Source organism: Lentinus tigrinus (assembly GCF_003813185.1).
Source record: "Lentinus tigrinus ALCF2SS1-7 unplaced genomic scaffold L226scaffold_2, whole genome shotgun sequence".
Lineage (NCBI taxonomy): Eukaryota > Fungi > Basidiomycota > Agaricomycetes > Polyporales > Polyporaceae > Lentinus > Lentinus tigrinus.
In genome coordinates, this window is record NW_027137911.1 from 1,205,863 (window position 1) to 1,230,077 (window position 24,215).

Sequence of the window (24,215 nt, forward strand, 5' to 3'; positions counted from 1 at the left end):
TTCATCCTCGTCCGAATTTCCCGGTGGCCATGGTACCTTCGGCGCCTCGGACACCGCACCGGGACTCCGGCCGACGGGCTTGCCGAGATCCCGCCCGATCTGGACAGCAGTTATCGAGGACGCGTCGCGCACTCAGCCACTCAGCCACCCGTCCCCGTACCCTGCACAAATGGAGGCTAAACTCGCTCAGTTCGCTTCCCTCAACCAGAAAGACAAAGTTGGAGCGTACCAGAACCTCTTCAACGAGCTCATCGCCCGCGAGGACCAGACAAACCTTCCTGCAGACATCCACACGCTCGTGGACAATGTGGTCAACCAGGAGAGCGTCGGGCTTGTGATCAGCAGGCTCATCCTGTCCGAACTTGTCAAGGCGCTATCAGAGGGAAAGGTCAAAGAAACAGAGCTGAGGAAGGCGATTGTGCAGGATACACTCAACATCATCCAGCCCCGCGTCGTGAGCTATGAGGAGCAGGTGAGTACGCGGCCATCCTAGGACGCTGTGGCGCCCATGAACATGTCTTCAGATCAACACCTTGAGATTCCAACTGGCAAATATTCTGGAAGAGGAGGAGGAATGGAGTGAGGCTGCACGCGTGCTCATGGGGATCTCTCTCGACTCTGGTCAGAGGTACGGGCTGCGTTCTTCGAGCTGTGGCGCGAGTTGTGACCCATCCTCAGGGCACTCCCGGACCAGGAGAAGCTGCAAGTGTACATCCGTATCGTCCGTCTACTGCTCGAAGACGAAGACTCAGTACAAGCCGAACGGTTCTACAACCGTGCTGCGCTGCTCGCACATACGACCACAGACAAGGAAACCCTGCTTTCCTTCAAGCTCTGCCAGGCGCGCATTAGCGACTACAGTCGCAAGTTCCTCGAAGCCGCAAGCCGCTATCACGAGTTGAGTTGGGTGCCTGAGATTGACGAGGAGGAGCGGAGGCACATGCTGTGAGTATACCTCACAATCACCCAGGCATATGCACCCGTTAACGCCACCCCATAGTTCTGCAGCCATGACATGCGCTGTCCTCGCCCCTGCCGGCCCCAACCGGTCACGCGTCCTCGCCTCGCTGTGCCGAGACGAGCGCACTCAAGAATTGCCCTCGTTCAAGATTATGGAGAAGATGTTCCGCGACCGCATCCTTCGCTCAAACGAAATCAAGGAGTTCGAGGGTACGCTCAAGCCGCACCAGCTCGCACAGATCGAGATCTCGAACAACGACCGTCTTGCTGCATCCGTGGTCGCCGAGGACGACGACGCGGTCGACCCAACAGTGAGCACGCGGAAAGGCCCCTCGACCGTCCTCGATCGGGCCGTCATGGAGCACAACCTCCTCGCTAGCTCGAAGGTGTACAACAACATCACCTTCCGTGGGCTCGGCGCACTCCTTGATGTCACGCCGGGGGCAGCTGAGAACATGGCACGCAAGATGATCGAGCAGGGACGACTGAAGGGTACGATCGACCAGGTCGAGAAGCTCATCTCGTTCGAGATTTTGGGTGAGGAGGACGCTGCGCAAGGGAAAGCAGGAGGCCTTGGCGATGTCGAGCAGGTCGAGGAAGACACCGGTGCACCGTTCACAAAACGGTGGGATATGCAGATCCGTATCACTGCTGCGAATGTGAGTGACTATACTGTCTCTGAGTCTGCCTGGTAATGACCGTCCCCCAAGGTCGAGACAATCGTTCAGCACTTGACGGAGAAGGGGCTGGTTTCGTTTGGAAGCATACAGTGATTTTCAGTTGTACAATCGTGAATATGCATTGCGATGTATCATATGTACTTGATAGCAAATGCGGGTAGACCAGAGTCCGTGCAGACGAGTGTACGACTGGATGACAGATGAGAGAATACATAATATGACTCGAAGCACCGCACAGATTAACTTGGAAAGCATCACTCCTCGTTCCTCCGTTTCCTATCCCGCTCCCGCTTGCTCTCCATCTCATGCCATTCGCCCTTAAGGGCCGACAACCTGTGAGGACATCAGTACACGTGCAAAGACATGAGTTTGCGGAGAATACGCACCCCACTGGTGTTGCAGCTGGAGGCTGCTCCTGGTTGAAGTACGGTGCCTCCAGAGCTTGCGCGGCGGTAATACGGCGCTCCGGGTCCCAAGCAAGGAGTTGCTCGGCTAGGTCGAGTCCTGCGGGGGAGAGCCACCTGATGCACGATCAGCACAGTCGCATGGGCGACGCTCACAGGTCACTTACTTCTTGAAGAGGTCCCGGAAGCGGTTGGGAATGAACTCATTCGGCTTGAAGATCTCGTACCACGGCAGCCTGGTGATGCCAGGCCACGAATCGGCCGTAGGGGTCCCCATGATCTTGTAAACGACATAGATCTGCTGTAGTTCATCCGCACCCTGGAACACTGGTTTCTTCGTGAAGAGCTCAAGCATGATGCAACTGTATGGTAGGAGTGAGTTCGACTCATGGGCGCGACAATTCTATGAATAGACGTACCCTGCACTCCACATGTCGACCTCGGGGCCGTACACAGTCGCGCCGAGGAGCAGCTCCGGTGGTCGGTACCACTGGGTGATTACACGGTTCGTGTAATCACTCTTCCGACGCTTCTGATACACACGCGCCAAGCCGAAGTCCGCAAGCTTGAGCTCACCACGACTGTTCACCAGGATATTTGAGCCCTTGATGTCACGATGGATGACACCCTTGTGGTGGAGGTATGCGAGCCCAGCCAACATCTGCCGACAAAAGGACTTGAGGTGTGCATCAGTGAACTCGAACTCGGTCTGCTGCAGCACCCCGCTCAGGTCATGGTCCATATACTCAAAGACCATGTAGACCGTCCCTGTTGTTGGTTGTGTAAGAAAGATACGATGGACGCAAAAAGGAGCTCACCATGGGAGACCATCATTTCATACAACCGCAACACGTTATCGTGCCGGAGCGACTGCAGCAGCTTGACCTCTCGCATGGCGGTGACCGGGAAGCCCTCCTTCTCCCCCTCCATCTTGATCTGCTTGAGAGCGACCATTCTACCAGTAGCCGTGTGGCTGGCCTTGTAGACCTTACCAAACGTTCCTGTCCCAACATGGCCCAGAACAACATACAGCTTCTCCTTGGGAGGTTCCGGCATGACAGGCTGTCTGGACTGTTGTGACCTGTGGTCCCGAGGTTTGCGTCGGTGGGATTGTCGGGGGCTTTCCTCCATATCAACAGAGGATTGTCGAGAGTGCCGGCTACCTTGGGGCGGCGTGTCGCCATTCAATCGAGTTGTCTGGAGCTCCGGAGAGTCTGCACGGGAGGAGGGAGGACCAGTATGCTTCGACGTATGGGGTGGGCTATCCTCATCATCATCGCCAGGGAAGAATCGCTTGAGTGAGTTCGTGCTCGCCGACCCGATCGGTTTGAACCCTGCTTTCTTGCCTGATGATCCCGCACCGGCATTAGCAGTCTTGCGGTGTTGCTCAGGAGACCTATGTGTCGGCGGTGGGGAGGAACGGCGCAAGGGCGAACGATTCCTAGGAGGAGGCATGGAAGTATCTGGACGCTCGGGTAGAGACGCCGAAGGGAAAAGCTGAAAACACCTTAACACCACATACGCTGGTAGAATATGAGATGGACACACGTCAGATAGCTTCCCATTACCATTCTTGTTCTTCCCCTTGCGGTTCTGGCCGTTGCGAAACTTGGGCAAGGATATGGGAATGTCCTTGATGGACGTCGCAGGTGGTAACCGGTGAATAGCCTTGGGCCGGTCCTTGGGACTTTGAGTAGGACTGCGGCTCCGACTGCGACTGTAACTGGAGGTGGAGAGGTTCCTGCGCCTACCGCGTCCACGACTGTCGATACTCCCAGGCGATGACGGAGAACGTGAGTAGCGCCTGTCCCGGCGGGAATCACGACCACGCTGCCTGTCAGAGTATACCGGACTCCTGCCGCCCCGTATTGGACTGTCATCTCGACGACGACGTTTGGGCGTATCGAATGAGCGCGACCGGCTGCGGGAGAAACGACGAGAATGAGAATAGTACGAGTCAGCGGGCGAACGAGAGCGGCCGGGTGATATTGAGCGACGATGCCGGCGTTTGCCCGCGGTCGACGATGGAGCATGTTTCTTCGACGAGCTAGGCTCGCGACGGGTCCAGCTGAGCGGTGTTAGCTCAATGCGAGAAGATGCATACAGCGAGGAAGGGACGCACTTGTTGAGTTGACTATCGTCGTCGCGCCAACTGCGTTTTTGCGGTTGTTGCTGTTGCTGTTGTTTCTCCTTTTTCTTACTCCCCTTGTTCTTCGACTTGGACTTGCCCGTACCCTGTTGACTCTTCTGGTTGGAAGTTGGATTTGAGCCCCCCTCACGGCGGGCAGGCTGCCACGCCGCAGAGGGCTCCCATGAACGATCCTCGCGATGGGAGGACTCGCCTCGATTTGAAGACCAACCACGCTCTTCCCAACCAGCAACCGACTGCCTCCTCGAATCCCAGCCATTATCCCTCTCCCGCTCCCTCGGCCATGAACCACCACCATCCCGCTGGTCACTACGTCTATCGTCCCATCTGTCGTCGTCGTAACGAGAGCGACTGTCTTGTGACGAACGGCCGTAGCCGCCAGAACGGTCATCATGACGGCCTGCTGGAGTCACCCCAGCATTGTCCTGCAGACGCGAGGTTGAATACTCATGTTCACGGCCCTCGGGCCACTCACGAGGAGAAGAAAACCGGCGTACGTCGTTGTAGCCACGCCCTGACCACCTATCCCCGTCCCGCGTGCTGTGTGTGTCTCCTCCCCTACGTGGGTCGTCTCTCCGGTCGTAGCTGTAGCGGTCCCCGCTGTCAGTCATCCGCCAGCGGTCTTCGACGTCGTGACGGCTTCGAGAGCTTGCATCGTCTCTTCTCATGTCGCGGCCGTTGCGTGAGGAAGCTGGTGAGCGTTGGTGGTAGCGGTCTTGTTGTGGGTGAGTGTAAGTCCGAGCGGCTTTACTGACAGGAACGCGTGATGCCAAACCTGAGTCGGGGTCCCTCTCTTCGAATTCCGGACTGTGTCGTCGTGCCCTCTTGTTTGAGTGCATGGGCTTGCGAGTTGTGTGCGTGTGCGAGGTGATGGGCGGAGGCGAGATGAGCGTCGGCTGGCTCGGACTTGAACGCTCGCGTTACGTGTGGAATCGTGACGGCGCAGAGCCAAAGGTCAAGGGTTCGCCCTCCCAAAACAACCCGTGGTAGTTCAATCTTATGCAACACGGAGCACCCTCAAAGCCGTAAAAAAAAGTGTCGTATGCCTCTTGCAAATTGAGTGTCGCGACGAAGGCTGGAAGCGAGGGACGCAGGGAGGTCCGCGGCGGCAGAGTCAGCAAACCTTCAGTGTCACCGCACTGCCCAGAACTGAAGATCACTTACTTCTGCGGGCTTCGATATGCGCAGAGCCTAGTTGTAATCGTAGCGGCTAACAATAGTCAGAACATACAAGCACCGAGAGCGGCAGGGCAGGAAAGGACAGCAAGGGCCCAAGCGAGGCGGTCGGGGAACGAGCGTGAGCTTGTGGCACCGCCAACGGAGAGGGCTCGACTGCCAAATCTTCTCTATTCTGGCATGAGCTCGACCAGCTATGCTATTTACTCGACTCCGACCGCAGGATATTCTCTGAGTCACAGTGATGCTGGGAAGCAGAGACGACCGTACCGTGGCAGAAGAAGCACGAGTCGTCGTGGTTCACTTCAAGCTACAGGCGATTTCTTCCGATGCCGCCAGGCGCGGACGGTCCGATGGCATGGTGACTGCAGTGTCCTCGCAACCTCCTGCTAACAGGCCACTGAAACGAATAGGAAACAGCCTCGAGTAGCGAGGATGATGTAGTGTACATGGAGGGATTTATGATACAGAAAAACTATCGTTACATCGGAGAAATGCATTCCTAGGCAGCCACAAGTAATCATTGGTGGGTACACTCGATTTCTCCATTGCCTTCCTGTGCCATGCTCTGAGCGAGTCGGTAGTACGAGAAGAGAGCCGCCAGGTCACCTCTTCGAGGACGAGCGGCGTCAGCATTCCGGTTCATGATCGCCTCGGCCTTGTCAAGGCGGGAGAACCGACTGGGACCCGGTGTCGGGGCAAACAACTGCGAGGAACCAGAGGGTCAGCGGGGTCCTCGCAATCAAACGCAAGACTTACCTTCACCGTGTGGTCGATACCGCTCACCGCGACTAAGGGTAGGTATGGATGGCCTTCGATGACGTTGACGACAGTGCTGTCACCTTCCAATATATCATGTAACTTGCCAGTGTCCTTCTCCCATATAAACCAGTTACCATCGTCGGAGCCAGAGACCACAAACTCGTCTCGTGGTCCAAGGAAGTTCACTAAATGGCAATGACGTCAGGCATATGCGAAGGGCAGAAACAAAGCACACACCATCCTTCACCGTCTCAACGTTGCATACGCCCTCAAATCGGGACCGAGGCATGATGATCGGAACGTTGTGATAGCGTTCGTCCCCGTTGTAAGTATCCTCCTCCCCGTCCTCATCGTCCTCATCGATGTCAGAGTCGTCTTCGTCCATATTATCCGAGAGTAGTGGCCGAAGCTCTCTTCGCGGGTGAGGTGAGGACTCTTCTGCAAGGATGCGCTCTATGTCCTCCTCCATCATAACATCACGCTCAGTGCTTTCTTGGCCCAGCTCGGAGTCTCCTTCGAGTGCGTCGCTTCCATCCGAGTCCTCGCGGAGTCTCTGTCGCTTCTTGTTGGAAGGAACCATGGATGAGACTCTCGAGGCCATGCTTGTCGGCTCAGGATCGTCCCGGGTAGAGTACAGATAGACGGCATCGGAGCTATATGCTAGGGGGGCATGAGCCAATTGCGCAGAAGGCATGAAGAGACATGCGCACATAGCAAGACCTCATGTCCATTGCTAGAAGCCATTCTTGCTCCTGTCACATGCTCCACACCCGGGCGTTCATGCTGACCTCGAGAGCGTCGCCCAAACCTGCGAACACAAGTGGTCACTTCTCCAGCATCTGGTGGTTGGCCCCATTCCTCTCGGAATTGACGGCCGGCATGACGCCTGTCAAAGAGATAGCCCTGAGACAGGCAGATGAATATGGAGACACGGATGTTCGTGGAAGAGACATACGTATGGCGATGAACCTGCCACAACGAACTGGTAGGGAGTCAACGGGGAAAGGGCGAGGGTCGACAATTCGTGATTGACTTGGACAAGCGGCGCGGGACAAGCATCCTCGGCACATGAATGTGGGACCCGCAAGTCGTGCTGGCGAACAGTGCCGTCCTAGCGAAGGAAAGAATTCTGTCACCTTCATCAGAGACAAGAAGTGGGTCTGCACGCACCTCGGCCACAGTAAGGAACAAGTCCGGACTGTCCTCAGTCACTATACGCTTCGTCCGTCCGTTGTGGCACCGCAAGACACGGATGACTGCCGCGCGAGTGCTGTACTCGATCTCGCCTGTTTGTCGAGGGAAGCCTACTGCTCTCTCGTGGTCGAACACACGCACTTGCCTATCCCCGGCGACTGTAGCACTGCGCTGGGTCAGGAGGCTCTTGACCTGGGAGCTCACAATAACACGTACATGCGGGACGAGTATGGCAGCATCTGGGCGTTGAATACGTTGGCCCTATGGCCAGTGTCGATTATAGTGTCGCACACGAAAGGGTAATCTTCCTCCGTGTTGTTCTTGTCCATCCGCCACAAACGAATCCTGCGACGGCCGTATGAACATCCGATTGAAGCACGGGTTCACAGGACCAGGAAAGCGCACGTAGTGTCATCTCCACTGCTTATGAGGACGTCTCCACCTTTGGCCCAAGATAAAGCATTCACGCAACTACTCAATTGTGAGCTTGTCACTTGAATACAACTCGGAGCCACGCACCCTGTATGTCCAACTGTATCGTTCCCGAGCACGTTAACTCTGTCGAGACCTCCTTTGCCGTAAGCGACCGATAGATGGTTCTCCTTCCAGCCACGGGCACGGGGACAGGAGGGCGGCGATGAAGACGTTCCGAGCAGAGTGTCAATTGAAGTTGAGAGCATGGTTCCAGTAATCATAGACAATGGGATAGATGAGCAGAAAATGGCGAAGAGTTCATGTGTCGTAAGAGAAACTGCTCAAGTTCGTGAGCAGCGTCTGCAATGTGTAGATGGTTCAAGAACATGGCTGGACGGGTTGCTTGGCGCCGTGCCTCGATCGGTGTAACGTTCGTTGATCATGACCATGAGCAAGCGATGGACTCATCCTCACACAGATACCAATAGAACGGCAATTCCGTGATGACTATATATTGTACATGCAGGTATCAAAAGGGCGTGGAGAGAGAGCGTGAAACCATGGATGCAGCGTGAACGTCCATCAAATTCAGACCGAGACTTAAGCAGCGGGCGCGAAACCGACGGCGTCCTTGCCGAGATCGTACACAGTGTAGTACTTCCGGAGGAAGACATCACCTAGAACGAGATTGTAAGTGCCCAGATTGAGAAGCTGAATATGAGTGTCAGGACGTACCAACGATCCACAGCGAGCCGCCGCCAGGAAGGTTGATGTCCATACCCGTGAAGGAGGACATGCAAGTGCCTTGAACCTCCAAGATGTAGTCAGTGCCCTTGAGGACATAGGGCTTGCCGTTGAACGTCAGCGTCAAGTCGGGGAGGTCAGGGACCTTCGCGCAGTCGACAGTGTACTGGCCGTTCCAGGACTTCTTGGCGCCAATTTGAGTGTTGAGCATCTCCGCCATGTCGGTGGGAAGAGCAATGAGAGAAGTGCCTGGCGATCGGTGTTAGTCCGCCTCACAACGATACTTACACAAGAACTTACCAGTGTCGATGGCAGCGCCGGTGTTCTCGAGTTCAAGCTCGTCATCACCGAGAGACACCTTCTCAAGCTCAACCTCCCAGTAGGCCTTCCTGCGGACAGGAACGTAGTCGATCTTGCCAGTGTATGCGCTGTCATCGATACCACCGAAGACAGCCTCACCACCGTCATCCTCCGAAGAGCCAAGGCGGAACGAGAATACGGGAGAGTCGATGAGCTTCTGAGCAATCATCTGGTAGAACGGAGGAACGATGTGGTTGACGGAGATGGTGTCATACGCGAGACCAAGGATGCCGTCGAATCTGGTGTGCGTCAGCGCAGCAAAATAGGGGTTTTGGGGGACGACACTTACTTGCCGAACGCGAAGGCAAGGCCGGGCTCCTTCGTCGCCTCCGCGAAATCCTGCGACTTGATAGTAATGTCACCAATCGTCAATGTGTCTTGCGACACGAAGCCCTCCATAGAGCCTGAGCCGTACTGGATGGAGAACTCGGTGCCATTCGCCTTGTACGTCGAGGAGGAACTCGAGTCGTACTTCGTGTGCAGGAAGCACGCGATAGACGTGCACTTGACGCTGGGAACCCATAGGTTGCTCGAGCTATGGAACATGTTAGTACACGATGAACATGAGCGTCTTTCCGCATGACGTACCCAGTGTCAAGGATAACCTTGAACTGGAACAATAGTCAGTATATGCGTAGGATACATGTCACAAATCGTTGACTCACAGTCTGCGGAGGAGTGCCAAGGGAGATCTCGGCGAAGTACTGCGCGTTCATGAAGTCTATATGACGCGTTGGTACACGGCAACTGCGGACGATACGGGCTCGGACTTACTGCTCAACGGAACATTGTGGCCACCATCGACGGTGAACTCGTCCTGCGTCCAGAAGAGCTCCTCGCCATCCTGGACAGACGGGCGGGAGAGGCGCACATTCCGGCCAATGCCTGTGCCCATGGGCACCTGGCTGCGACCGCCATACTTCTCTGCGAGATACGCGCTCTCCAGCGCCGGGTTACTGGCAGCGGGCGGGAGCTTCTTGAGTTTGAGCTTGTGGACGCCCTCAGCGGCGACGAAGGGGAGGAGAACGAGGGGAGCGAGCCTGGAGAGCAACATGGTGGTAGGAGACAAGCAGCACTGCGGCCCAACTGGGGTTGTCACCGTGGGGGTGACGTTCGCGGGCACACGGACCACGGTGACGCGGTGATGGGCCTCGCCGAGGCCCGGCCCACACCTCCACCGCACGGATCAAGCCCGGCGGCGACCGCCGGGGGACAACGGGCGTTGGACGCGTCAGAGACAACCGCGTTGGCACCGGCGGACGCGTCGAGCTCGCTCGTCGTCGTCGTCCCTGTCCCCGCCCCGTTCAATGCATGCGTCGTCGCCGTCCTGAGTGGCACACACATCCTCGTCCATGTCCTCCGCAGTCCGCTCCCAAAAGGCGACGTCGACGCCAGAACTCGACGCGTCCAACCTCACCAACGTCGAACGGCTCATCTTCGCGCAGGCCGTCCATGAGTTTGGTTCAAATGCCTGGCAAGAGGTGGCTAAGCTTCTCTCGACACACCCGTTGATATCCCAGCCCAAGGGCACGTTCACGCCACAAGTCAGACCCTCGTCTCTCTCGGTGGCACATGTATCGTAATCTCATGGTCTTTCGGTGTATTCAGTCATGTTCAACTCTCTACAAACACCTCATGGAGGAGGCCGGTCTAGAATGGTGAGGAGTTAGGACGGCGATACCAGACGTACCGCGCTGACCCACCCACCCAAGGTCGGAGGAAGATACAGCCCCCCGTTGTGAGTGTTCCTCCCTGCAGTACTCAAAACATCCCACGAACCTATGCACAGCGGAGCGCCATCTCAGACTTGCTCAGAAGTACTATGTTGCCCGGGTCACGGAGCTTCGCGAGCTGATTGCGGCTGAAGAGGCTAAATTCAAGTTCGTACCCCTCTCTGCATCGCTGCGAGGTCTGTGAAGCTGATACGTTCCTGCAGGCAACTTGTTACAGAGATTGACGAAATCCGCAGCGGAGCTTGGGACGACAGGATACGCGAATCACTTGGTGCTCCAGAGCCCGCGCAGAGCGTGGAGGCACCTCCACCAAAACCCTCTTCCCCCGAGGCTGTTGCACCGCCTGCACGAGAGCCTGAGGAAGTCGCAGTGACAGAGGAGCCCCCGCAGGCTATCCAGGAAGCACAGGCGGTGCGTCATCCCAGTGATCCGCCTATCCACACTAACTCAGACGTATGCACTGAAGGAGGAAGAGGAGGAGAGCATCGCTCGCGACGACGTGGTCGAACCCACACCCAACGCAGACGCTGAAGAGAAGGTATGTCTCGGGACACAAGCCCACAGATCACCCCACACTGACCACCCTATGGCAGGAGGAGGGATCAGACAACGAGGCCGTGAACAAGTTGATTGGACATTACGAGTCTGACAAGCCGATGGAAGAAGTCCCAGAAGAGCCACCTGTGCCTGTAGACCAACCTCCCACAGCGCAGCCTCAGGAGGACGAGATGCAGGTGGACCAAGAACCAGTCAAGGAGGAAGAGGAGGAGGCTGACGAAGCGCACGAGGCTTCCGGGGAGGCGACCCCTGCAGCTGAGGAAGCCGACGTTGAAGACTCGCCGGAAGTCCAACCGTCACCTCCGCCCGAACCGGGTCCCTCGACAAGAGCAGAAGGTAGGAGTGTCGCAGTCCCGACCATCACGTCGCTGACCATGTTCATAGGCAAACGGAAAGCCTCCGACGCAGATGTTGCCACGCTTGAAGGACAACGCGAGAAGAAGCGGCAGCGAGAAGAGTCCGAACCTGCGGAAGACGACGAAGGTAACCACATGCAGAGGCTCCGATCCCGATCATCTATGGTAACCCCGTCCCCAGGAGCCCCGAGGACGCGCCGCAAGGAGCGTGCAGGCGACAAGCGTTTCCAAAACATGATCGGTATGCTGCATTCGCAGATCTCACAGCACCGCTACGGGAACATCTTCCACAACCCGATCAAGAAGTCGGAGGCACCCGACTACCACGACATCGTCAAGCGACCTATGGATCTGAAGACGATCAAATCTCGCGTCAAGGACGGGCTTATCTCCAACTCGCTCGAGTTCCAGCGCGACATCTACCTTATGTTCGCCAATGCGATGATGTACAACAGACCGGGCTCGGAGATCTACAACATGGCAGAAGAGATGATGTCGTTCAGCGAGCGCGAAATCAATGCGTTCAGGCAGACTGAGGGGTTCCACCGTTTGTAGCGTCCACTGTATCTTGGAATATGTATATGCATTACAATATTGTGATACCCAGTAAGTATATGCAGCGATGTGATACAAGTACAGCATGCGGTCGTGATCCACGGCGTCGACAAGAAAGAAGGAAAGGAGCTTCAAAACCAAGGAACATATATCTCGCCCATCTTCGTCAGGTTGATCGGGTTCGTAGCGTTGGAGATCAGGTTCGTGACTGTCTGCACGATCGGGGTCGTGTTGACGTTTTGAGGGTTGGTCTGCTGCAAGGCCTTTATGCCGCCGATGTCAGGCGTGCTACGCACTACCAACTAAATAACGCGCACCTGGTCCCGCTCCAGCTTGCAAGCCATCGTTTCGGCACGCTTGATGATGTTCTCGATGTTGAGTGACACGGCCGTACGGAAGGCCATATCGATCTGAGGGCCTTTCTTGTGCTGGTGCATCCAGGTCATCATCTCGTCTCTCGCGAACAGGCAGAGCTGCTGCTCGAGTTCGCACTACCGGATATATGCATGAGCAAGCGGTACAGCCAACGGATGAACTTATTCCTACCTCGGGTTCCGTCAGACAGCGACCAATCGCCATCAGTCCGCTCGTCAGGATGCCTTCCGTCAAGATTGGACCCAGGAGGTGTTGCATGTTAGGAGTGAACCGGAAGGGGACCGATTCTGGGGTTGCGAAGACCGCACTCTGCGCGCTGAGACCTGTACCATAGAGAATGAACAACGGTACTCTATCGCTACAATCATCCTCGACATACCTGGAATGATCTCGCTCATGGCGATCTGGCCGGTAGCCCTCGACCAGTGCAGACGGGAAGGCAGTCGACTACCGATGCAAATCAAGAAGGTCATGAAACTTGTCGACGCCAACTGCAACGCAAATTCTTTCCGCATGCGCCAAAGCTCGCTTGGACTCCCCATGGTTCGCATCACAAACTGCAAAATTCTCGTTACAGCAACAATTGATCATCGAGCTCAAGTTACTCACGCGACTGAGGACATCTTCTGGCACCGCTTTTGCCATCACGTCGTCGAAAAGCTCCTTCTTCAGGATGTAGAACTCGTCCTTCCTGGGCTGGATGGGGGGTTAGATAGACACATCAAGCAGGTCAATTCTTGAACGAACCGCGCGTTGATTCCTCTGCTTGAATTCCCGCATTGTCGCCTTGATCTTCTCACCGATCATGATAACGGGTTCTTCTCGAGCCATACCGGAGTCCTCGCAGTGCTGATCGTATATATCGCCGAGCGTAATATAGGAGGGGTCGTTCTGCAGAAGTCGAAGATTGGGTGCGCACGACACCGCGGCCGGTAGATGGAAGTGGAGATTGCGTTTCCTGCTCTCCTTCTTGCGGTTCAAGGTGCTGTACTCGTGCTATGGTGAGTGGCTCTCCCAGGAATCATTAAAAGGGCCATACCCATTCATCGTGCGGAATATCTGAGCAGTGCGATCCTCCCGGCGGCAATGGCGACCAGAAGGCAATTGAACAGCAAACGACGTCGACGATCCATCGTGACCCTTGATAGTCAAGCGCCTCCAGCAGTACCCATGCGAACGACAGTTCTCGTACTTGGGCCCGAACCTTCGTATCCTCACGAAGTTCTGGTTACTGTCCTTGTCCTGCGGGAGGCAAGAGTGTATAAGCACGAGGGAGAGAACGGGATTACAAATGAAATGGGCCATACTTCTGTGTATTGTCCAGGAACCTCTACTTCGTCGAACTTGGTGTACTGGAATTCGATGAGGTAATGACTGAGGTTCTCCAGGGGCTGCACTCTTGGACGCGCATCCAGCAAGCGCTCGTACTTGTCACGCCATTGCTGAAGTTTGCGGATATATTCATGCAAAGTCGGCTTGGCGGCAATGAAGTCTTCTTGGTACTCCTTCTACTCGCCAAGTTAGGCTGAGTGTCCGTCCTTAGAATGGCTATGATGAAAAAACTCACCCGTGCGCTTCCAGCCAGGTTCATGACCAGACGGTTCAACGTGCTAACCGTCTGGGCAGTAAGCTGACCGTCGTCATCGGTTGCAACACGGCTGATATATTGCTGTAGTTCGGTTAGGCGCAGGTTAGGTGAGGAATGAAATGGACAAACGCACCGACATAGCGTCTTGCAGCAGCATGCAGGTGAGACGATATATCTCTTCCTCAGGCGAAGCCTTGAAACGCTGCAGAATCTGCTCGACTACCGTTTCCAGGGTGAGGATGAGCAACGGGAAGGCTGTCTTCAAGATTTGCACGACTTCATCGACAAGCTCCCATGACTGGCGTGTAGCAGCGGGGACATTGTCTGGCACAGGTCGTGGCTGTGCGCCGTTGGGGGATGATTGTGCACCCTCCTCGGCCTTGGCCGCCGCTACATTATAAGATCAGCATGACCGAATGCCTTATAGCCAACGAGAGAACAAACCTGCTGCCGCCTGTGCCTGTACTTGGGCATGCTGGCGCCTCACAAGGTTCATGTCTTCCTTCGTCGTCCGCAGAGGGAAGAACAATGCCTGTGAGAGCAAGTCAGAACATATTTCATATATAAGAACAAGAATCGAACCTGAGGGTACAGCTTCGCAAGGTTGAGCAATATATACCGAGCCTGTTTTGCCTCCCGTTGCTGAACCGACAGACATAACTGAGGGATGAGAGGAATCCAGTACCAGAACGCAGCGTCGCCCTTGTACTTGTCAAACGCCTGAGATATTGCGAGTGTTCCGTCATCAACGCTGAGCAGCCAGAGAACGCGGGTAAGCAGGGGACGACTTTTCCTGTTCTTGTACAACCCGGCCGCTTGCAGATAGCAACTGACTGCGTTCGAAGCATGCGACATTTCGCCCGGGTTCTCCTTGAACATCCTGTCGTTGAACTTGCCCCAAGCTGCCCAAGCCTTGGCCTGGAACATGTCCATCTGGACGGCATGACCGAATGCGCTGTTGGCCTCGTCATTCCGCGAAAGCCGTGCATAGAACATCCCTTTGAGCGTGAAGAACTCGGCTTTCTGCGTAGCCGAGAAGTACATGAGGTTCGTGTTGTTGATGACCTCCAGACCCGCTTGCAGATCACCTGGCTTCTGATAGTGGCAGCGGGCTTGCTCCCGGAGCTTCAAAAACGCCTCGGAGATCTCGATGTTGGGCAAGGTGTAGATCTTGTTGAGATATGTGAAGCATACGTCCAAAAGCTCGTGCTTCCGGGCGACATGTGCGAAGCGGTTGATGATCCAAGCCGTCTCGTGGAATCCCCGGTAACCAAACGTGTTGGTACTTCCAGTCGCCACGCTGCCTTGGTTCGAGGGCGTGATGAGTGGGAGGTAAGTCTTGTTGATGGCGTTGAATACGTTCTGCCGCCACGCAACAAGATCGCTCCACGTCGTGATGTCGTCGCACACGTTGGGCAAGCGCTCTCGCCATGCTTGGAGCACCATCTTCAAGTCGGAGGACTTCTTCTCCAGATTCTGCGCATTCGTGGACCCGAGAGAACCGAAGATCTGCACCGCCTCCTGCAGCTCGACGAACTGCTGGAAGTGTTGAAGGAGAGGGACGTGTGCGGCGGTGAATTGCTGAGGAAGAGTGATCCATTTTCGCAGCGATAGTTGCATAGCATCCTCGAGTATCTTGTTGAACTCCGCGCTCTTGTCCGCCGCAGAAGAAGGCTTGAGCAATGCAAGGAAGGCTTCGTAGACTCGACGCCTTGGGGTAGCCACGTCGCGCAACTGGTTGACGTAGTTCTCCATCTCCTGCCGTTGGTCGACCCAGTCCTTGGTGCGCCATGCACTCTCCAACTGCAGGTCGACATTGCCCTCGGCCTTGCCCAACTCAAACAGGATGTCCCACTGTTGTAGCTTCTCCGCGGCGAGAATCCAGTGATCCTCCCAAAGACAGAACTCGGCCTCCGAGAATGGAAGAATACCAGCCCGTGCGCGGTTCTGGGCGGACTCGTACATCATGGACGCTTGCTCCCACATTCCCGCCTGTTCGAACGCAACACCAGCATTCGTATCCGGGTACAGGGAACGACGACGCCAGAGCCCATAGAACACGTCCTCTTCGCAGAGCTCGGCATAGAGTTCGGCAAGGGAGTCGTAGATGGGGTCGCGAACAACGAGCTCGTCTTCTCGGACGTTGTTCAGGGAGGACTCCAGCGTCTCCGTGACGATGTGCCAAGCGCCGAACGTCTTCGCCAGGTACTTGACGAGATGAGGCGGCAGGACCATGGGGGAGACGCAAGCGTGAACGCCCGCCAAGAGGGTGATGATCACATTGGGACGCTGGTCTGCTTGTCTGATGTGGAACTCTTTGCCGAGCAAGTTTATCATATGGTGCGCAACCTCACCCTGCTCCCGTCTGCTCAAGCAAGCCCAGGCGGCTGGGAAGACCGAAACCCAGAGGTCGTGTGCGACCTGTCGATCAGCGAACAACAGGCGCTGCATAGGCTTGATGAAGGAGGAGGCTCGCCCGAGGGTGAAGGGAGGCTGAGACCATGTAGAGTCGAAGATGCCTCTCCGATCCGGGGCAACATGAAGATCACCGTCGATCGCGCCGAGGAGCAGATGCAACGCGAGGAATATCCAGTTCTGGTCTGCGAGCGACTCCCAGTTCTGACTGCCGCAGATGAAGTTCAGCCTGCTCAACAGGGAGCGGGCGGTGTTGTTATCCAGGAGGTCGATGAACCGCTCTCGTATGGCGGGATCGACCGCGCGACAGCCAAGAAGGAAAGGTTGCTCGAGACGAGTGGTAAGGTCGCTGCGGCGGAGGGTGGGATCGGTGTAGATGTCATAGATGAGCTCCAGGTAGTTGTTAAACAGCACTTCACCTCGTTCGCCACGGTTCTCGAACGCCACCATCTTCTGCAGCAGGCCGGCTTTCTCCTTCATGGAAGGGTACGCGTCACGCTTGTTCATGGCCCAATCCTTCGCGACATCAAGGAGGTACCGACAAAGGGGGCCACTCTTCGACTTGTCAACGAGTACTACCAACGTGCTCATCAGCCACTTGCGTTGGTCCCCAAGGTGCGCGACGGCAATGTGGCAAACTTCAAGGATGGCCATGAGTAGACGAACGAGACCTTCGAAAGTCTGGGCGTTGGTGGACGAAGAGGACTGGATATGATCCTTAGCCAGCTTGCTCAGTAGCTTCATGAGGTTGGACGCGAACGGCTCAATGCGCTCGGGAGCAACCTGGACAATGGTCTTGAGCACAAGGAGTGATCCCTTGAGGGAGCCGGGACGCAGGCTCTCTGAGCTTCTGAGATTCTCGCTGATCGCGGTATGGATTGCAGCATGAAACTCCGCGATGTCCCCGGACTGCTGTGGTTCCTCCTCTTTGGGCAATGGGAAGAGTCGGAGCAGTCGGTCCACAACTGGGAGTAGACAATCCTGGAGGGGCCCGTCCTCGGAGAAGATCCCTTTGCGTACAAGCTTGGTGAGAATGGGTGCATTGCTTTGGAACCAGGCGTCATCCCTCTCGGCGGCTATAACCTGCAACACCTTCGCGTTCGCAAGGGCTACTGCGCGGGCGTTATCATCGGCGAACTCGTTCTAGAAGACGGTTCAGCTGGTGTATGTTGGATTACTAATGCCGGGACGTACCTGGTCCAAAGCTCGCAGGAAAAAGTTTAACTTCATGTTGACATCACTCCAACCGTCGGAAGAAATTAATGTCCGCAACAATGCCAACGCTCGCGGGACCACAGCCGCGCGTACGTGTGGCTCCTGCGGGGTGGTAGCAAGCCGGATGAGATAGCTGACCATGTTCTCGCGCAAGCTGAGCGGAGTGTTCCAGCCATCATTCGTCGCCGTGCCGGAGGTGGAACCGCCGGCGTTCACGGCCGCAGGGTTGCCCTTCTGTTCCCAGTCGAAAATGACTTGAATGATGTCGATTGAGAGAAGCCTGGACTCGAGGTTGGAGCTCGCGGTCAAGCCGAGCTTCGTCAAGTGATTGACGATATGAGGGACGAAAAGCGCGCGCACGGGATAAAAGAGGGTAGGTTGAGCACCGACGAGGTAATAGACAAGGTTCGTCAAATTGGAGTTCACTCCATCCTCGGCCAGGAGACGCCTAGTGGTCTTCGCCCACTGCGGGTAACCTGATTCAGCCATTTGCGGGCGAGCTAGAACAGGCGCCAGAATGTCGAGGGCTTGTCTCACGAGGAGCTTGCCTTCGACATGTGGACCTTTGAGCAAACCGGTCCAAAGCCTGAGGATGAATTTCGGAGGGCCATCGAACACGTCGAAGAAGCGGGCAGCGAGGACGTATGCAGTGCACTTCACGAGCGGATCTTCGCTTCCAATGAATAGCCAGGCACATTTGATGATGTCCTTCTTCGCATCCTGGAGGAGTTCAGAGTAGTGCTGCACCATGACCGTGGTGAGACGGAGCAATTCGATCTTGAAGGCGTCGTCGGCACCCGGGAAAGCGGTCAGGAACGACGCGGTCTCCGAGGATGATAGAGGTTGCCAGATTCGAGCGTGGATGCGTTGAACCATGTCCACATCGAGGAGGCCAGCCTTCGAGGGGGAACGCGTGGCATGCATGAGGAGGGTTGGAGTGACAACATACTGGAGGAATAAGGCTTTTTGCGACCAGCTGTATGACATATCATCGAACCAGATGAGGAACCGTAGAAGCACATTCCGCCGGAAAGCGAGGTTTTCGCTCAACGCGACGTGGCGGTAGAGGAATTGGATGACGCTGACAACATCGAGCGGCTGCCGACGGATGAAGATGTTGACGAGCTCGAACAAGACGTCGATCCGGGGAGATTGTTCAAGGGCTTGCTTGAAGATGGAGAGCATGAGTGTGTACTTCTGCAAAAGGTCTGCAGAAGGGAGGTTCGCGGAGTCGGGGACGAGGTCCGCCTTCCACAATGCCACGACAGCCTCCACAGCGTATTGATTATCCAATACCCACCCAGGGACGAGCTCCGCAAGGTCCGAACAGAGCAACAAGCCAGGCATCACGAGGTTCGGATCCCGTCCCTCGAGACACTTCGCCACGAGCTGGGCGGTCCTTGCATTGAGCTCTCGTAGTACGTTGGGGGCGAGGTTCGCACGGAGGATGCTCCTCAACGTACGAACCTGCATCGGGAACGCGAGATGACGCATGAAGTAGTCCATGGCTTCCGCGGGGTATCTGTCCAGGTATTTCGCGAGTGGAGCGGAGAACGGGCTCTCCCCGGAGAAGTGTAGCGCGGATTCTGTCTGCACAATCGCATTGACGAGGTTTTCGAGGAAGATGTTGGCGGCTGATGGAAGGAGGTGAAAGATATTCGCAAGGCAAACTAGCTTTTTGATCCCTTCGTTCTCCATTAGCGGCAGTCTGGAGGACGCTTGTAGCATCTGTGGGTCGGCAACGATACGGAAGTGATCAAGTAGCTTGTGACCAATCTCGACCTTGAAGTAGTTCGTGAGCAGCTCCAAGAGTCGCGCCAATCCTTCCAATCCAGGGATAGAGAGCCGCTTCGGGTCAGCGAGGTTCATGAGGATAGGGCGGAGACCCGTCTGCAGAAGCTCTTTGGGTAGTCGAGCTTGATGCGTCAAAACCATGCGGAGACCTTCGTGCGCTACATCCTTCACCTCGGGGATTGGTGAGTAGAGGGACTTGAAGTACACCGTTGTCACCCTGATAAATAACATCAGCATTATGCGACGAACTCGCAATTATGGTACTGACCTCTGTCGCGTTTGATGCTGCTTCGAGAAGAAGTCCGTCATGGGCATCGATGCGGTCAGTAGCTTGATGCAGGCAACTCGCAGCTTGATGATTTCCAACGAGCTCTGACGAGGGTTGTTACGGCCCACTAGCGCCATGTCGTCGGCGTCCGCGAGCGCGAGCGTCTCGTGAAGCAATCGGAGGAGTTCGTCGTTCAGCTCAGGAAGAGGAGGATTTAGACTGATGCAGTAACGAATGCCCTCGATCATGCCAATCTGGAGGGGGAACGGAAGGGCTCGGAGTGGTTTTGTGTAGATCGACGCCAGCATCCTATCGCGATGAGGCATGAGCAAGTCGACGATGCTCTTCCCACTCAGCTCCGCAAGCAGAGCGATACAGTTTTGGGCGGCTTGGCGAACGATCGGGTTGGCGCTGGACAATTCGGAGAAGAAGAGCCCCACGACGAGCATGACCTTGTTCTCGCGGACCTGTTCGCCATCGTTTGCCTGCGAGTCTTCGGTGCTCACGCGTAGGACGCGAGTAAGAACATCGACGACCGAGTCAGCATCGTGGGACATGTCGTGAGGCATATCCTTCAAGACGTGCAGTAGCATGCGGACGAGGTCGACTTCCCGGTCGTTAACCCAGCGAATACCCAGCTCTGGAATGTCAGTCATGACCCTGATACCTCCGCAACCGGCGCTCCTCCGGACCCAAGCCTCCTCCAAGCACAACGAGAGGAAACGGCTTGCGATCTGGTGTAGAGTTGCGACGACATCGTTGATTGCTACCTCGGACGTGGTAGCCATGGACACCAGCTCGCGAAGGGAGGAACTGACAAGCTCCAATGCACGCTTCGCCTCCTCGACCTTGTCGCGAGATACTCCGTACTCCAGGGCGTTCAGATAGCAAGTGAACACCGCGCTAGGGTAGCGGCGTGTGGTTGCATCCTTGACAGCGTATCGGCGGACTTCCGAAGAGAACAGGAAACGCGAGACCTCCATGAGAGTTTTCTCAGCCTTCTCCTGGATGTCGGTAAGGTGGAGAGCATCATACATGCTCTCCAGGCATCTGGTGAACAGCTCCTCCCGCTCACGACCTTTGACCCCCTGTGATAAGCAGGATCAGATCAAATAACTCGCGTAACGGACGTAATGAAACAAACCTCGTGCATAACCAGAATCAGACATTGCTCGAGGTAGTTGTAGGCATGTACTCGTTGTTGCGAAGCGGCCTTGGGGTTGTGGAAGATCTCAATTGATGCCGTCGCAATCGGTGCAAGCTCAATGGAACCGAATTGAGGTCCGAAGGAGAATCGCGCCTTCACACGATCGATATGCTGGTGGTACTTGAACAATGGCTCCTTCTCCAGAAGCTTGCGATTGCGTCCCCCCAGCTTCCCCAAGATGCGAATGGTGGTGTGAGAATGGTGGTGATTGGCAGGCATGGGCTTGAGAAGGTCATGGAGAGCCTCCATCAACTCCCGGAGAACGATGTTCAACGTGGGGTCGAGGAAGTCCGGAGTCAGGTTGTCAATGCAGAGTTCAAGCGTGCGTAAACCCTGTGAGACCAACTCTGGAGTACCACGAAGTGCGAGTACAAGTGGCTGCATCAGGTACGAGAGATATGGAAGGAGATGAGTCAAGCGAAGAGGAACGGTCAAGCACAGTTCGACAATCAAGTCGCGGCTAGCTCCTTCTGAGGACTGGAGTTGGCGGTTGAGGCAGTCGAGCATCTCGGGCAGGAGGGGGAGAACCTCCTTGTAGAGTAGCTCAAAGCGACCGCCACCGCCACCGATGGCTCGGAAAAGGCCGCGTAGCAGATGGAAGTAGTTCGTGGGCTTGGATGACTTTGCGGCAAGAGGGAAGCAGTCCATGATCAACTTGCCGAGATGAGAAGCCAGGATGGATTCGTTCAGCTGAGGGTGGGTCGTCACAGCCTGGAACGTCATCTTGAACATGCGAATGGCCACTGCCGCCGCCTGATCATCGTACTCGCCGAGTTCAGGCAAGCGATCGATGAGATACCGCAGGATAATGGCGACTAACGTGGGAGAAGTGGCTTCCCTCGAGAACAGTAGCGTCGGGAGATGCATGAGCACGGGACGTTTCTCTGCGGAAGTGAAGTAGAAGGCGATCTTCTGCATCCACACTTCCTGGAAGACGTGCAAATTGATCTCGGCCATAGCGCCACCCAGTCGCTCCAGGGCATCGTGCGCCTCCCTAGGGTCAGGATCAAAGAACGCCATTGCTCGAATGCAACCATCGAACATCCGTGCGATCAGAGCGCCGTCAGGAACCGGAGCGTCGCACTTCTTCAACCCCACAATCAGCGTGTGGAAGCCATGAAACAGCGTGCGGAGCAGATTGCGGTATTCTGAAGGTAGATTGCTAGTTATAACGACGCAGTCTACAGCAAATCATGATCACGTACCAGCAAGATTCTCCTCAGGCTTTTCCGTGGCATAGCAAAGGGTGAGTAAAGGACGTGATTTCTCAATGACGGCAAAATCGTTGAAGTCGTTCGGAGCGTCTTTATCCTTGGCCCGGCGAGAGAGCTTCTCCACCTGCACGGAGACCAAGGAGTCGACCTTGTCTACGCCAGCTTCAAGTAACGTGTTCAACACCCTAGCAGCGTTCTGATGGGTGTCTTTGGTGATCTCGACCTCGACAAGATTGAAGATCATTTTCGCCGAAATGAGATGGGCATGCGTGGAGAGGAACGGGTTGTGGAGGTGTTGAACGTAGACAGCAAAGACACGAGAGATGTTCACAGGTGTAAGGTCGGCACGAAGGTGATGGAGCAGATCCGCAACAGCGGTGAACAAACTCGCCCTGTTATTGAAATTAGCACGCTACAAAGAATAGTACAACATGAAGATTTACCGGAAGATCTCTCGACCACCTACAGAGGTGCCCAAGAGGACGCGCTCGTCAAGTAGCTTTTCTATATGTGGGAGGAGAGCCCTCTTGTGGTTTGTAGTCGTGAGGTGTCTCAGGAGAGGGATCAGCTCCTGAGGGTTGTTCAGAACGCCATTGGTCACGGAATGATGAGAGGACCAGCACACCTTGCGAGCACTAATGGCCATTGCTGGACAATCCTGGAAGAGCCTAAGCAGAGCGAGGGCGAGCTTCTCCCCCTCGGCGTCGTACGGCTCAGGCATCCCTCGGATGAGGTAGAGCGTCGACGAAATGACCTTCACTTGCGACACAATGTAATCGGTGTAGAGCTGGCCGTTCTTGATAGTGGGCGACATCCCAGCCCAGACACCGCCCATGGCTTCATGGTCCTCGCGCGCCTTCCGCTGAGCAGGGGGTTGCAACTCACTATACTCGAGCAAGCGAGGAATGAGCGAGGGCAAGTGAGGCAAGACAGCGTTTCGATTCAGTTGCAAGAATGTCACGAGTAGCAAGTTGACTTCCGAGAGAACTTTGAAGCTACGAATGGCTGGAAGCGAGGTTGTCGCGTCGAGTTCGCGCGAGTCCTCGGAGAATGCCTCGATCAATAAGCCCTTGAGATTCTCGACGAGCTGCAGGAAGATAGCCATGAAATCTGTGAATACTTCCTCGTTAAACTGCCGTAGTCCACGCATGAGGTCGTTCATCATCTTGCAAGATGTTGTGCCCATCTCTTCGTTGTCGTGACGGAGAAGGTGAAGTAGACCGTGGAATGTCGGTAGCACCTGCGGTCGTACAACCTCAATGAAGGGTATGCGGTGGAGAATCTCCAGGAGGGTGCGGCGAAATTGGAACTCGACGCTATCCTTCTGGAAGGATACTTCGCCCGAGCGTAGTATTTCGAGGAGTACGGGGATCATGTGGGGAAGAACGCGGTTCTCAGCCTCTCTGCTGACGGTGTCAATCATTTCTCGCAACTCGCATGCAACCGTAAGCTTAGTCCTGAGGTCTGAGACATCTTGTGAGATCGAAACAGCGGTAGGTCTGTCAGCGACACGACGTACCTATGCCTGGGTCGGCGACTCGAGCTGCACGCATCTCCAACTCCGCGGCCGTGTGCATTTGGGAAGTGGTATCCATGGTGAGCTATAGCATAGGCAGAGCAATGATAGCAAAAAAACAGAGAAGAGCGGATTCGTAGGGTAGTGGGAGAACAGAAGAGAACGACTGTGGCTGAGGTACCCCGCGGCGGCGCGGGGTGGTTGTCGAAAGGCACAAAGGGACGCGCGCGCGCCGAGCGGTGTAGAGTTGCACGTGATCTCATTGTTCCGGCGTCTTCTAGGTTCTATGAGCCAGCAAACGCATCCTTTTCTCGAGGCCAAGGACAGGCATACAGTTTCATGAGGCCCAGATAATGCACGTTGAAACCTTGAACAAAACTATCATTCAGGCAGGTGGGAAAGGCTAGTAAGCCTTTCTTGCTTATATTGGGATACTTTTGGCAAAAGATTTAGTCTATCAAAATGCTTACTTTCGGTAATCCAATATCTATCCCTTCGTTAATTCCCGAAAGGATGTTTTCTTTGCGCTCTTCGGAGTCTTCAATCTTTTGTTCAGCCTGGCGGCCAAATTCTTGCCC

At 55.5% G+C, this 24,215-nt stretch overlaps 6 protein-coding genes across 6 annotated transcripts; 2 read left to right on the forward strand and 4 right to left on the reverse strand.

Annotated features, from left to right (window-relative positions):
* Positions 1-149: 149 nt before the first annotated feature.
* On the forward strand, positions 150-1,880 carry L226DRAFT_477371 (uncharacterized protein). Its single transcript, XM_067676747.1, has 5 exons — positions 150-472; positions 525-628; positions 679-945; positions 1,001-1,619; positions 1,671-1,880. Exons 1-5 carry the CDS (start codon positions 170-172, stop codon positions 1,731-1,733), a joined length of 1,356 nt encoding a protein of 451 aa, XP_067541673.1. The 5' UTR covers positions 150-169; the 3' UTR covers positions 1,734-1,880.
* Positions 1,881-1,894: 14 nt separating this feature from the next.
* Positions 1,895-3,100, reverse strand: L226DRAFT_542318 (Pkinase-domain-containing protein; the record flags this gene model as incomplete). Its single annotated transcript, XM_067682118.1, has 5 exons — positions 1,895-1,973; positions 2,027-2,161; positions 2,212-2,406; positions 2,464-2,812; positions 2,863-3,100. The coding sequence occupies 5 exons, from the start codon at positions 3,098-3,100 to the stop codon at positions 1,895-1,897; spliced, it is 996 nt and encodes a 331-aa protein (XP_067541674.1).
* A 2,660-nt stretch (positions 3,101-5,760) lies between these two features.
* On the reverse strand, positions 5,761-8,120 carry L226DRAFT_477376 (WD40 repeat-like protein). Its single transcript, XM_067676748.1, has 9 exons — positions 7,845-8,120; positions 7,731-7,796; positions 7,542-7,670; positions 7,302-7,491; positions 7,087-7,242; positions 6,842-7,034; positions 6,369-6,791; positions 6,129-6,316; positions 5,761-6,075 (listed from the first exon to the last, which is right to left on the reverse strand). The coding sequence occupies exons 1-9, from the start codon at positions 8,018-8,020 to the stop codon at positions 5,890-5,892; spliced, it is 1,707 nt and encodes a 568-aa protein (XP_067541675.1). The 5' UTR covers positions 8,021-8,120; the 3' UTR covers positions 5,761-5,889.
* A 158-nt stretch (positions 8,121-8,278) lies between these two features.
* On the reverse strand, positions 8,279-9,873 carry L226DRAFT_477379 (endopeptidase). The gene is made up of 7 exons (XM_067676749.1): positions 9,618-9,873; positions 9,509-9,564; positions 9,432-9,454; positions 9,133-9,378; positions 8,784-9,082; positions 8,475-8,732; positions 8,279-8,416 (listed from the first exon to the last, which is right to left on the reverse strand). Exons 1-7 carry the CDS (start codon positions 9,736-9,738, stop codon positions 8,340-8,342), a joined length of 1,080 nt encoding a protein of 359 aa, XP_067541676.1. The 5' UTR covers positions 9,739-9,873; the 3' UTR covers positions 8,279-8,339.
* Positions 9,874-10,070: 197 nt separating this feature from the next.
* On the forward strand, positions 10,071-12,107 carry L226DRAFT_529551 (uncharacterized protein). The gene is made up of 9 exons (XM_067679635.1): positions 10,071-10,387; positions 10,452-10,501; positions 10,556-10,581; positions 10,633-10,723; positions 10,780-10,987; positions 11,043-11,114; positions 11,170-11,470; positions 11,519-11,617; positions 11,672-12,107. Exons 1-9 carry the CDS (start codon positions 10,196-10,198, stop codon positions 12,043-12,045), a joined length of 1,413 nt encoding a protein of 470 aa, XP_067541677.1. The 5' UTR covers positions 10,071-10,195; the 3' UTR covers positions 12,046-12,107.
* On the reverse strand, positions 12,025-23,827 carry L226DRAFT_608403 (atypical/PIKK/TRRAP protein kinase). The gene is made up of 19 exons (XM_067685921.1): positions 23,641-23,827; positions 22,747-23,585; positions 22,565-22,692; positions 22,113-22,513; positions 20,845-22,055; positions 19,701-20,788; positions 17,618-19,649; positions 14,591-17,566; positions 14,453-14,540; positions 14,142-14,398; positions 13,988-14,089; positions 13,728-13,928; positions 13,460-13,662; positions 13,168-13,405; positions 13,030-13,116; positions 12,800-12,977; positions 12,592-12,743; positions 12,363-12,536; positions 12,025-12,308 (listed from the first exon to the last, which is right to left on the reverse strand). The coding sequence occupies exons 1-19, from the start codon at positions 23,714-23,716 to the stop codon at positions 12,177-12,179; spliced, it is 10,563 nt and encodes a 3,520-aa protein (XP_067541678.1). The 5' UTR covers positions 23,717-23,827; the 3' UTR covers positions 12,025-12,176.
* Positions 23,828-24,215: the final 388 nt, after the last annotated feature.